Here is a 12,583-nt window from a genome sequence, read left to right on the forward strand (position 1 = left end):
TCAGCTTAAGCAAAAGACCAACCCACCTGAGATCTTTCATGCTGGAAAAGCTACTGCAGTGAATCTTTTCTGAAGCACCATCATAATTAGTTGTTTGTGTTTGTAGCTGAGAATATTAGGGGGCACAGTTGCTTTAGCTGTTTCTTCCACAGGGTAACCAGATGTCCTGCTTTCCCCAGTAATATCTACAGTGTCCTGACTAAAAAAAGGTAACTGTTTAAAATAATGGACATACAACAATGAACAAGCTTATTTCCATTGACTAATGTTAACAAAGATGAATAAACACTAATAAATGTGCTGTTCATTGTTGGTTCATGTTAATGAACTAACATGAATTAATAAACCATAATTTCTAAGGTGTTCTTATTGAATAAAGTTTTGAATGTTCAAAATTTTAATTGTTATAGCACAAAAAAACTAATCAATTTATTTATTTATTGATAGATAGATCAATATAGATGATAGATAGAATGATGGATAGAAATTATAACTTAGTAAGTTATTGAGTCAGTCATTCAATTGATTCATTCAAATGGCTGATTCATTCAGCTGCTGAAAGATGCAGTCTGTAAAATCCCGGCCGATCATTTAGAAAAATTGCCATAACTTCAAGGATATGATGGCCATGCATTTGTTTGTTTTCAGAACTTCCATTAACATTTTAAATCTGGTATTTTCACTGACCCTTTATTCAACACAGGCTCATTGTGGATATCCTGTCTAAATTTCTGGAGTGCAAATTATGTAGCCAGAGGTACGTATGGCTGCATTTCGTCTGTAAAAAGAACACTATGGGACGATATGTCTATTCCTTTTCACGCTACCAGCTGACCCCTTGCCTCCATCTTCCAGTGTTACCAGTTTGCCCAGTAGTTCGCCACGTATGTCAGCAGACTTGGGACATGAAGCGGAGTTGACCGTGGCGATGGGGTTCGAGTCTGGTGAAAATAAAAGCAATAAATAAATGAATAAATAAATGATAAAATAAACAAACAACAGGCAGAAAAATTGGTGAAATCACACAACAGCTTTTCTTTTTTCTAGATTGCTTTTGAAAACACTATTGGTTGGGATTAGGGAAAGGGGGAGGTGAGTGTGTCAGTCTGTCAGTCAGTCGACAGCAAGCTGGCATAATTGTCTGAAGTGTATATTGCGTCCTCTGGTGGATTTATACGAGATGTGCGAGAGGGATTTGTGATCATCAAAAAGCATACACAGTGGCCTCTGGTGTATTTGCAAAAACAAAAACAGTGAGCAGATGTACCTCCTTACATATTTTTACTTATTTACCTGTACATATTTATATGCTTACATATTTCGACGCCGCCAGACATGTAGACCAAGGTACGTATCCGTAATTAGACTTTTGAATGCAAACATTGTTCAAATTATTGTTTTATGTTCTGCAAAAGAAAGAAATGCATACCGATTTCAAATTGTGAACATGATGACCTTTGTGGGGGGGGGGGTGACATGGTAGATCAGTGTTAACACTGTTGCCTCAGCAAGAGGGTCCCTGGTTCGAGTTCTGGCTGAATGTGAATGAGACAGAGTATATGGGTGTTTCCCAGTGCTGGAATAAAACATATGCCAGAGTAATTAGCGGTTCATTCCACTGTGGCTACTTCTGATAAATCAGGGACTAATCCAAAGGATAGTAAGTGAATGAGTATCCTAAGAAAAAAGGTTATCATTCACCATTGTCAGTTTAAAACTGTATGATTTTTTATTAATTATTTTGCAATATCATGAAATTATTTTCTTTAATGGCATATTCTTCTGAGTTTTTTGTAAATTAGGTAAAGTTAAAGGACTAATAATAATAATAATAATAATTTCTGGAGACTCAAAACACTTTACATATTTTTGGGGGGAATCTCCTCATCCACCACCAGTGTGCAGCATCCACCTGGATGACGAATTGTGTCCAAACCATACACCACACACCAGCTGATTGGTGGAGAGCAGACAGAGTGATGAAGCCAATATGGGGTACCCATCCAGGTACTGACCAGGTGCAGTCCTGCTTAGCTTCAGTGGGCGACCATGTGAGAGTTGCAGAGAGCTAGCTGCCAGCTAATGATTTAATAATGGAGTGATTCATTCATTTGAGTCATTCAAATGGGCAATTCATTCAGCAATTAAAAAAGAGCAGCGTATATAAATGGCCCATTAAATCATTGATTCGCTTGATCCATTCAAACTGTGGATTCATTCAGAAAGGAAACTTAGTTTACCCAAAACTGACAATTCTGTTAAAAGATTTTTTTTTTCTTCAGAAAGCTGAAACATGTAAAACGTTGACGCTATAGAATGTTTGGGAAGTCAGTGGAGTTTTTCAGCATTCTTCCAATATATATATTTTAAGTATATTTTAATTGGTGGGCAAACTATCTCTTTAATCGTAACATGGAACAAATATAACAAAGCTCATATTGCATGTTTCTGACTCATTATCTTTACTGTTCATTCTATTTTATACTCACCCTTGCCTACACAATACATGAAGGAAAATGTCAGACTGTAATATTTCATTGCATATTGTAAATCTGCATAGGTAAGTTCCATGTCAGCTTAACCAGCATGGGTTTTCCCCACTCTCACATAAGATCACAAGCTCTCTATAAAAATCTAATTTATGAGATAAAGCCTTAAAGGATAATATGTATTTTTGAGGATTTTTTTGCTCCAACAGCCTGACTATAATTGTAGACACTGAATTTAAATGGAATGGAGTTCATTGTGCTAAAGTGAGGTGGACCACAACTTGCCCCTGTTTCTGACATCTTAAATTTCCTGCCGCAAAACCCCAACGCAAATTAAAACCAATTCTGTTTGGCCTTGTGAAGGATTACTCATCTTGCACCTCAGAAACCATCCCTACTAAATATAGTTTAGTCTAAGCTTGGCTTCGGAGATGGATTGGCTGTCAAGTTTGGGCATGAATCTGGATTATTTAATGAGTCTGTAAATTAAATTTAATAGCAGCCCAACCAAGTCATCAAAGAGCTTCTGGAAGCTGGCCTCACAAGATTTACATCTTTATGGTCTATTAAATTTATTCACATAAAACTCAGCATCTGTGAGCCCAGCTTTTATCAGACGAGCAGGATGTATTTTTATGATTTATGACAATTTCTACTTGATTCATAATAAACTGATGAAGAAAAAAAAATGCATCTAGACATCTGCGCATCTTAATTCAAGGTCAAGAAATTGCATGTGAAGGATGGAGAAAGAATATTTGGAATGCATCTTGTCCGAAAGTCTTTAATCAGGCAATAAAACAAAGCTGACATTAAACATAGTTGGAAACAAAGCACACAAGCTGCCAATCAACATTCTTAATAGTTCCTCTCTCTATGCAAATGCATTCAGTGTTAATTTGCAAAGTTCTTTTCCAGTTTCATTTGTTAGGCTTTCACAGCATCAAGAATAAATGAAAAGCACGAAGACAAGACTTATTTAACTTTTTTTTTTCAGAGCAAACCTTTTAATATCTGTGGAAGATTGTTTCTGACAAAGAGAAAAATCTTTTAGAACATTTTATTAAGTATTAATTTAAAATGATTAACCTTCTGGTGAAATTTTAATTATTTAAAAATATTTCCCATATGATGTTTTTTTTTTTTTTTACCTAGTTCATAGTAATAACATTGCATCAAATTCATTAATTTTCTTTCAGCTTAAAGGCACGTGCACACTGAGACATTTTTTGCTCGCATTTTCCATCGATGTTTAACGCCTCGTGACTAAATAAAGGGCTTCAATGTGATCTTGCACACCAACGCGCAAAGCGCCATTTTAAAAAAAATGCTTCATGCTAGTTTTTTTGTTTTGACGTGCCACCAATCTCCACCAATCAGATTGAAGCCTTTGTTCACGTGCACGGAGCTGGTGAAATTACAGTAAACAGCACTTGGAGGCGCTCAAGCGCAAAACAGTCAACGCGAGCACACATTGAAGAAGATGCCCAGAGGCGATGTAAACGTGGAGCTGCTTATTGCTCTGGTGAACAATAATCATTTCTTCATCACCAGAGCTGGAACTGCTACTTGAACCATCCATAACAACAAGAGTGTGAACTTTGTCTTTTTATTCTACGTTACAAGCGGGTTTCTGAAGCTTAAAGTCGTGTAGCGCCATCTAACATCATCTAACGAGCTAGAAAAGGTTGCGCCGGAGCTTCTGCGTGTGCTTGAAACAGAAGTATAAATCTGCCTTTAGTCCCTTTATTCATCAGAGGTCACCACAATGGAATGAGCCGCCAACGTATCCAGCATATTTATTACACAGTGGATGCCTTTCCAGCTGCAACCCAGTATTGGGAAACACCCATACACTCTTAAATTTAAACACATACACTACGACCACTATAGTTTATTCAATTCACCTATAGAGCATGACTTTGGGCTGTGGGGGAAACCGGAGCACCTAGAGGAAACCCACTCGAACACGGGGTGAACATGCAAACTCCACACAGAAATGCCAACTGGCCCAGCTGGGACTCCAACCAGCGATCTTCTTGCTGTGAGGTGACAGTGCTAACCACTGAGCCACAGTGCTGCTCCTACATTACAGATGTGGCCACTGAGAATGTGCATTTCTTCATGCGTAGTGCTGCAGTTTGTCAGACGCAGTCACCTGCTGTGCTGCAGAAGCAAAGGCCACCTTTTCGTTAAAAAAAAAACAACCATTTTTGTGCTTTACGCAATATCCACCAGGTGGCGCAAGGATCACCACTTTTCAATTGTCAGGCCAGTGCAAGGGAACGCCCCACAAATCAAACAACTCACCCAGGAGGGTGTTTTGAAAACCATCATTAGCCAACTACGTCGCAAGTTCCATCATTATAATAATAAACAAAAGGGAAAGAAAAAATATAGCTACTGGTCAGTTTCTGATATTCCTCAAAACATCTTATAGGCTAGGGGTCTTTTTTTTTTGCTTAAGATCGCCCTTATGTTTCCCTTTTAAATTTAAAGGTATTGCATAAATTAATAAAGTCGTTTTAATTTAGTAAGTGGTATTTCCTTGCTGCGTTCTCCTTGATGTTTCAATACCGCATAATAATCTTTACACCACATTAAAGACACAGCAGCCAGTAACTTTCAGTTGTCAAGAGTTTCTGTCACATTTAAAAGGTGTGTTTGTGCATGAAACGTGCGCGTTTAGATGCATGTGTGTGAAAGACCGGGTGAAAGAGTGCTCGCTTCACAGCTCCATCAATGTTATTTTAAATACTCAAATTATAGAAAATACTCTTGTCTTCGCTCTATTAAAAGAAACATTTGGCAAATATTTGAAAGAGATTTAAAATCCTGCAGGAGGGCTAATCATTTTGGCTTTATTTGCATGTATAAACAGTTGAAGTCAGACCCCCCTGATTTATTAGCCCCCCGTTTATTTTTTTCCCAAATTCTGTTTAATGAAGAGAAGATTTTCAACACATTTCAAAACATAATAGTTTTAATAACTCATCTCTAATAACTGATTTATTTTCTCTTTGCTATGATGACAGCAAATAATATTTCACTATAGATATTTTTCAAGACACTTCTATACAGCTTAAAGTGAAAGGCAAGATAGGATAAATAGGCAAGTTATTGTATAGCGATGGTTTGTTCTGTAGACTATCGAAAAAATATGTAGCTTAAAGGGGCTAATAATTTTTTTAAAATTATTCTAGTCAAAATAAAACAAATAAGACTTTCTCCTGAAGAAAATATCAGACATACTGTGAAAATTCTGACTTCAGCTGTATACAATCCAGCAGTAATATTTGCTAAAACATAAAATAACTTTTATTAATACTGCTATTACTATTATTGTCATTGAACATTAACAATTTTATATTATGAAAATTGATAAAAAAAATATATAGATATTTTTAATTGCCATTTGCTTTTTAACTAATGCCTTGGTCATTGTTTTACCTGTCAAGTATTTCAAACACTAACAGTTACAGTGCTAACAATGATCGTGCCATTATTTATTATTGATGCCTTAGTGATGATTTCATGTCAAGAATAAATATTTTTGCTGAAGTATTTCACACATTAACAGATACAGTGCTAAGAATGACTATGCAGGAATGGCCATGCCTTATATCAGAGTGCAAAACATGATATGTAATGTTATATTAACTCCAGGTTGGGCGTAAAAGCCTTTTTATCAGAATTACCTTTGCTCTGAATGCTGATCAGTCATCAGGCATCAAGGAATTTGGATCAGTTTCAGTTTGAACTCTATTCAAAGTGCAAATACTTGGCTAGGCTATAGCCTTTATAAGACTTACTATATATATATATAAAACATAATTTCGCCATATCAATGTGCTATATCAGTGACTGAATGCATCCACAAAGGCTGCTAAGAGTCTTACATGAGTTAGGAAAAGGTCAAATGAATATGAGACATGAGATGATGTTGATGATAGGCTGTTAGGCTGGATTACCGTGATGTAAAAGACAGATAGGTAGAAAATGGATGTGAAATAAAATACAAATGGCTCAGATTATTTGCTGGTTAATAGAAAAGCCTAGACGCTTGTTGGTGCATGTCACTGACAAAAAGAAAAGAAATAAAAATCATTATTCATTAAAAGGGTAGATCACCTAAAAGTGAAAATCCTGCAATGACTGTTCTTTTAAATATAAAAAGGCACTGTATGGCCCAATCCCAAAACGGCACCCTAAACCATGTAAACAGTCTTATGTTCCCTAAACAGTGCACGCTTTCGTGACAATTCTTCATAGACTGTAGGATAGAAGCCTAGTCTAGTGTCGATCAACAACCTTCTGAAAGCTAAAAGGATGTGGGTCACCATACAATCTTGTGGAATTAAAGGAAAACTCCAATCTTTTTGGAAATATGTCAGTTTACAAGTACGCTCAATTCTCCTAGAGTTCTGTTTTAACATTTTTTAATCAATTCAGCCAATCTTGGGTTTTGGCGCAAGCACTTTTAGCTTATCTTAGCTTAGATCATTGAATCAGATTAGACCATTAGCATCTTGCTAAAAAAAATGACTAAAGGGTTTTGATCATTTTCCAATTAAAGCTTGACTCTTCTGTAGTTACCCCATGTACTTGAAAAAGAAAAATGAAGCAAAATTAAATTAACTTTTTTTTTCCCAGTGATGGGTTGCAGCTGGAAGGGCATCCGCTGCGTAAAACATGCTGGATAAGTTGGAGGTTCATTCCACTGTGGTGACCCTGATTAATAAAGGGACTAAGCCGAAAAGAAAATGAATGAATAAATAAATGAACTTTACTGCTGTACTATGACTGCAGCAGGCGCATTAATGTTAGGCCTGAAAATCATGTAGAAAGACCAGCTAACCTCCATCGATATAACCAACATGATCACCTGCTTGCTTAGGGAACATTCCTTGCAAGCATGGAGACATTTGTGAGGGACAAATTAGTATGTATATTGTGGTGCCGATCCAGAATCGAATCTATTTAAATTAAAATACAAAGCTGATTTTCAGGCATTGCGTATTATCATTGCACCTGCTGAAGCCAATTACAGCAACAAAGTGCCTTGATCGTTACACCAGAATGAGAGGACATTCCTATCCATATTGAGCTAGAAAATAGCAAAATGTCATTTATGTGGAATCCAAGCTTTAGGTAATTTAAGTAAAATTCAAGCTTTAAGTAGAAAATGCATTTCAAATTTCTATGTCACTTTTTAACGAGATGCTAACGGTCTAATCTGATTCAATGATCTATGCTAAGCTAAGCTAAAAGTGCTCCTGCCAGACCTGGAGATTGGCTAATGGTTTAAAAAATGGTCAAATGCATGCTGTGGCTATTTTAAGTCTGTAGGTTTGTAGGTTTGTGGTTACACATAAAGTGTGCCTTTTGGCATTGGCCCAAACTAACCAGTTATGGTAGAAAACAGTATAGTCAAATGCTAAAATCAGATGATTCCTTAAAAGTATAGATCCCCTAAAATTGGGTCAATGACTCTGAATGAACTTTTTTTTTTGTCTTGCTGTCTGTTCTGAAGAACACAGATTTTAAATTGAATTTAATAAATGTTTGGAATAACATATAGGTGAAATTTTTGGGTAAGCCTGGTTTCTCTTTAGGTTTTTTCCCCTTCACTTTCGCCAATTGGTAAAGTTTACTTCCTCGCCACTGTTGCCACTGGATTGTATGGTTTGGGTCTTGTGGAACTTTGCATCGATGGATTTGCTTTTTAGTGTTTAGACTTTCAGCAGTGAAAATTAAACCACACTGAACTGAACTAAACTTCATCGCTGAAAACTGGACTCACACTGTTTTATTTTACTAGAGCTTCTATGTTAAGCTGCTTTGACACACTCTACATTGTAAAAGTGCTATAGAAATAAAAATGATTTGAATTGAAAACTTTTCCTTTAAGAACTAATTACCTTGAGGTATGTTTCATTATTTCCCCCTTCCTCTTCAGATTTATATGCGCAGGAAAATGTGCATTAAACATGAATAAAATGTTTGGCATCCCTCGGGTTGAAGTGTGAGCTGATTTACTGTATATATTGATATTAGGCCTGAGATCATTTTTCTGAGAGAGCGGTCAGATCACATCCAAACCAAATAGTCCATTGTCGAATTATGAACATAAAGGGGCTTATCTTTGAACTGCAGGACACATACATTAAATGCTTGCGTCGACATTCCGTTTGAATTTATACCGGCTGATTTGGCAAAAGTCCGCTTTTCTAAGGCGTCACGTTTTGACCTTATCTGAATAAATGGGACCAGGTTTTCCCCCACTTGGTCCAGTGCCCTTGTTATGCCCTGTAAATGAGAGCACTTCTTCACACGCTGCTTAGAATTCTGTTCAGTACCTGTTTACCAGACGCATTCCTTAGAAGGCACACCATGGGACTCTTTCCTGGAGTGGGGCTTGTGTTCGGTGCTGTTGTGTGGTTCTCTTTTCCGATGCTTCCATCTTTAATGTTGGCAACCTCCCTGCTCCATCGTGCAGCACGGTGCTTTCCAAGAGTGAGACAGTCTGTGAATAACGTCTTAGCAGTCCAAATGGACTAGTTCCGCTCGGATAAGCGATGCCCGGCCACAACAAGGGGTTCTGTTTCATGGTGCTTCCCAGGGAACATGTACTCCCCGAGCCTTCACTATTTAGTTATTGCAGCCTGGAAGACGCAGAAGTTCAGCCAGAGACCTCTGCATCACACGATTGATTGTGTTGCACATGTTTCAGACTCATCTCGGAGCATATCTGCGGACACATACATTAATGAGAAAAAAAGCACATGTACTCCTCGACCCCTTAGGGCTGGTGCATTTCCTTTTTTTTTTTTTTAATTATCATCGTACAATCGGTACGTTTTCTCCATCTGGAGTTTTCCACTGAACTTTTTCCCCTCACTTTTTTACTCCAATCACCCCTCATTGACATTTCCCAGAATCAAAAAAAAAAAAAAAAAAAAAAAAACGGGGAAAAGAATCATAGTCAGCAGCAGTTCAACTTTATTTGTCTTGCCTTTTTCTCATTAAAAGGACCGAGGACAGTTGTAGTACATGAGAACTGTTCTGTGAAGCAAACTCAAAGCCTTCCAGAGTGATTCAGATTCAGAGTGATTGGTTTCAGCATGTTAGCAGTCATGCCTATTGGATCAGGACGGAGAGGTGTGGTCTCTCATCCAACCACAGACAGGACAGGGGACCATTTCATCTGTGATTTTCATGTGCACACCAACACCGTATTGAGCCAAATGAGCGACTGCCGATGCGTTAAAGTCACCATCAACAACATTCAAAAACATTTCTCTAACATTCAGGAATAAAATAACTTTCCGTCAGCTTTCCTGTACACAGCAGTCAAGCCAAGTGTCCGAGTTAAATTCGGTGGCTGCGGCCGATGGGAGAATTTTCCCTCCAGTTGTCCAGCTTATTAAGAGCAGTAAGAGTACAATACAGGTCAAACGACTTGCATTATTAGTAGCTGTGGTTATTGGATGCCGATAATGCTTTTGTTACTGGTGTGAATGTAAAAGCTGATACATGGAATGTGAATGATTGTCAGTTGTCAGGGCAAGGGAAAGTATTACAAGTGCATAAACAGGCCACATATAAAATAAACATGTCAATAAAAATAAATTATCTCTTTTCATATAAAAGCTGGGAACTTGTGCTTTCTCTTCTCTTCAGCAATTTGGTTTTCTTTTGTAAGCAATATATGTTATGTCGCATAAAAATATTGCACACTTTTAACTCTACATTATTTGCAAAAGGAACAAGTTATTAATAGTGCATCTACAAATCATTTTGCTGGCAACAATGTAATCTCAAAATTGAAGTGCAAACCACAAGGTCAGTATTTAGTGTCTATATTCATTTCATTTTCTTTTTTTAAGTGGTTAGGAATGTAGGACACCTGTTTATCATTCAAAAAATAATAAAAAATTCAAGAAAATGACTTGGAGCCCAGCCCAAGCGTTTCCACTGGAGCCAACCGTTAAACAGTCCAAAAGCACCTTTCCCTCGATTCTCTCCATTATACAAAATAAAATCTTCTAACATTCACAAAAAAAGGCCATTTGACCTCTTTTTTTCTCCAAGAAATTATCACTTTCCATAGCACTTCTCCAGCCATCTCTGACATCTTTAAGGTTGTAGAAAAATGGACCCTTACCCCCAAGGTAAGCGATTTTATTCTTCTGCACGATGCAGACCCTCTCGTAGGACACACCGTAGGCTATGTTGGCATTATTGTCCATGCAATCGGCCACCAACTGGCACTGAGGAGGCAAAGAGAAATGCTCCAGAAGTGTCCTGGCGGCAAACACCCTCCCTCCAGATTTCGGTGTTTCCTGCACTTCAAACGAAAAGTTCTCCATGGGAGGACCCACCCAGCCATCTGAAGGGTGAGCCTCATCGATGTAGACCAGCAGGAAATCTGCCACATGCGAAAATTCCTCAACCATCCGCCGGAAGACCGGCAGCTGGCTTATAAAGGGGGGTCAAGTGGCCGAGCCGAAGTTGACCACTATACGGGCGGTCAGGAGACTCAAAGTCCAGCAGGTGGCACTGGTGTGGGTCTTACCGCTGATGCTCCAGCATCTATTGATGGCCAGGGACCTTCACCACCTTAGAGTTTGGAGCAGCTTCGCCCAACTTCACCTGAACAAAACAATCCAACATCAACATGTTAATACATTTAAGCACTGGCTCATGACCAACCAAAATTGAGGCATGACTACACTGAAAACTATTCCACTTTAGCTGGGTTTATTGGCCTCTGTTGTTATGGAAGACTCATGTGATGTCACCAGGTTTGACATTTCACATTCGTAGTTGCATAAGTAGAAAAAAAAAATCCTTCAAATTGTTGAGGGCTTTGTCACTGCTCCTAAACTGATAGTAAGGTTTTGTTCTTGCCTCTTCTAACACCATCTGTAAGAACTTTTAAGCATCTTATGGAAAATGTAGAGCATATAATCTTGCTGATCTCATGCTGGATTTTTGTTTGTAGTAAGATGCTTATGATAATGCCATTCTCTTACAATGTAAGAGCATTGAACTTTGCCACACAACTGTAACACACGTATAACTCATCCTATTACTGTGCCAAAAAGTCTCTGACGTTATTTTGCCTCTGAATGATTTCCTCAGCAAGACTTTGTAAACCTAACAATGATGCAGCTAATGTTTGAGGACAATGAAGCACATTAAACTAGTGTATTTTACCCCACTAGGTGATTTTGATTGATTTTCAGTTAAAAAAGTAACAGGAACAATCATCCAGACATTTAATGAAGTTAAGGGGCCGAGGAGGTCACTGGACTGTCTGGAGGACAAAGTTTACACACCTGTGAACTACATAAGTCACGTTTCATACATTTTCATTCAGTTAAGAGTTTAAACTTAGCATACAATTTACTTATCATGTTAACTTCTGCATTTAAAGCAGCAATCAGCTTATATTGTAGAAAATATTTGGCGATACTTTTATGCCACACTGTCCATGTTGCGCACACAATTTCAAAAAGTGATATTATAATACATCTATTCATTACAAACTCTTCATAATTCGACCGTATGTACAGCATTTCCAACATCTGTTCAAACATAAATGAGCTTTAAAATACATTTGCTCGTCACTATATGAGTCAAGGTTATTATGAACTATTAAAAGTAAATACGTGAACAGCAGACGTAAAGCAAACATTGCTTATGTCTACTTTACATTTAAAAACAGCCTAGGCAAATAAATCCAGACGCCTCTGAACTCGTCTATTCACTTCACACTGAGCAGACTTCTGCATGTCTTATGCTGTCAGCTTACCTGTTTGTAGGCATCCAGAAGAAAGCTGTTCCATATGGAGCGCACGCCGGCTGAGGTTAACATGCGCTGCACTCACCGTGGAGCCCGAGCAGCTCAGGAGTGGACACCACACGCTTAACCAGCACTATCGAGTCATACAGCACGAAAAAAAACAGGCAGTTGGTGAGAAAGAAGCCAGGCAAAATCTGCAAAGTTACCAGAGGTCCACACTAAGCATGCCCATTTCGCGCTGATTTATAACAGGTGGTTGACGCGCTCTTTGCTTATTTAACTT

At 38.0% G+C, this 12,583-nt stretch overlaps 1 protein-coding gene across 1 annotated transcript in view; it reads right to left on the bottom strand.

The window, feature by feature from the left end:
• Positions 1 to 9,468: 9,468 nt before the first annotated feature.
• Positions 9,469 to 12,583, bottom strand: part of dio2 (iodothyronine deiodinase 2) — a 3,359-nt gene continuing 244 nt past the window's right edge. The window contains 9 exon segments of the mRNA XM_056477676.1: positions 9,469 to 10,621; positions 10,624 to 11,014; positions 11,016 to 11,056; positions 11,059 to 11,092; positions 11,094 to 11,144; positions 12,310 to 12,379; positions 12,381 to 12,409; positions 12,411 to 12,511; positions 12,514 to 12,583. The exon segment at positions 12,514 to 12,583 is cut by the window's right edge and continues 244 nt beyond it. Of these exon segments, the coding sequence (XP_056333651.1) occupies positions 10,590 to 10,621; positions 10,624 to 11,014; positions 11,016 to 11,056; positions 11,059 to 11,092; positions 11,094 to 11,144; positions 12,310 to 12,379; positions 12,381 to 12,409; positions 12,411 to 12,511; positions 12,514 to 12,532 (768 nt within the window). The 5' untranslated portion in view covers positions 12,533 to 12,583 and the 3' untranslated portion in view covers positions 9,469 to 10,589.

Source organism: Danio aesculapii, chromosome 17 (genome assembly GCF_903798145.1).
Source record: "Danio aesculapii chromosome 17, fDanAes4.1, whole genome shotgun sequence".
In the NCBI taxonomy this organism is placed as follows: domain Eukaryota; kingdom Metazoa; phylum Chordata; class Actinopteri; order Cypriniformes; family Danionidae; genus Danio; species Danio aesculapii.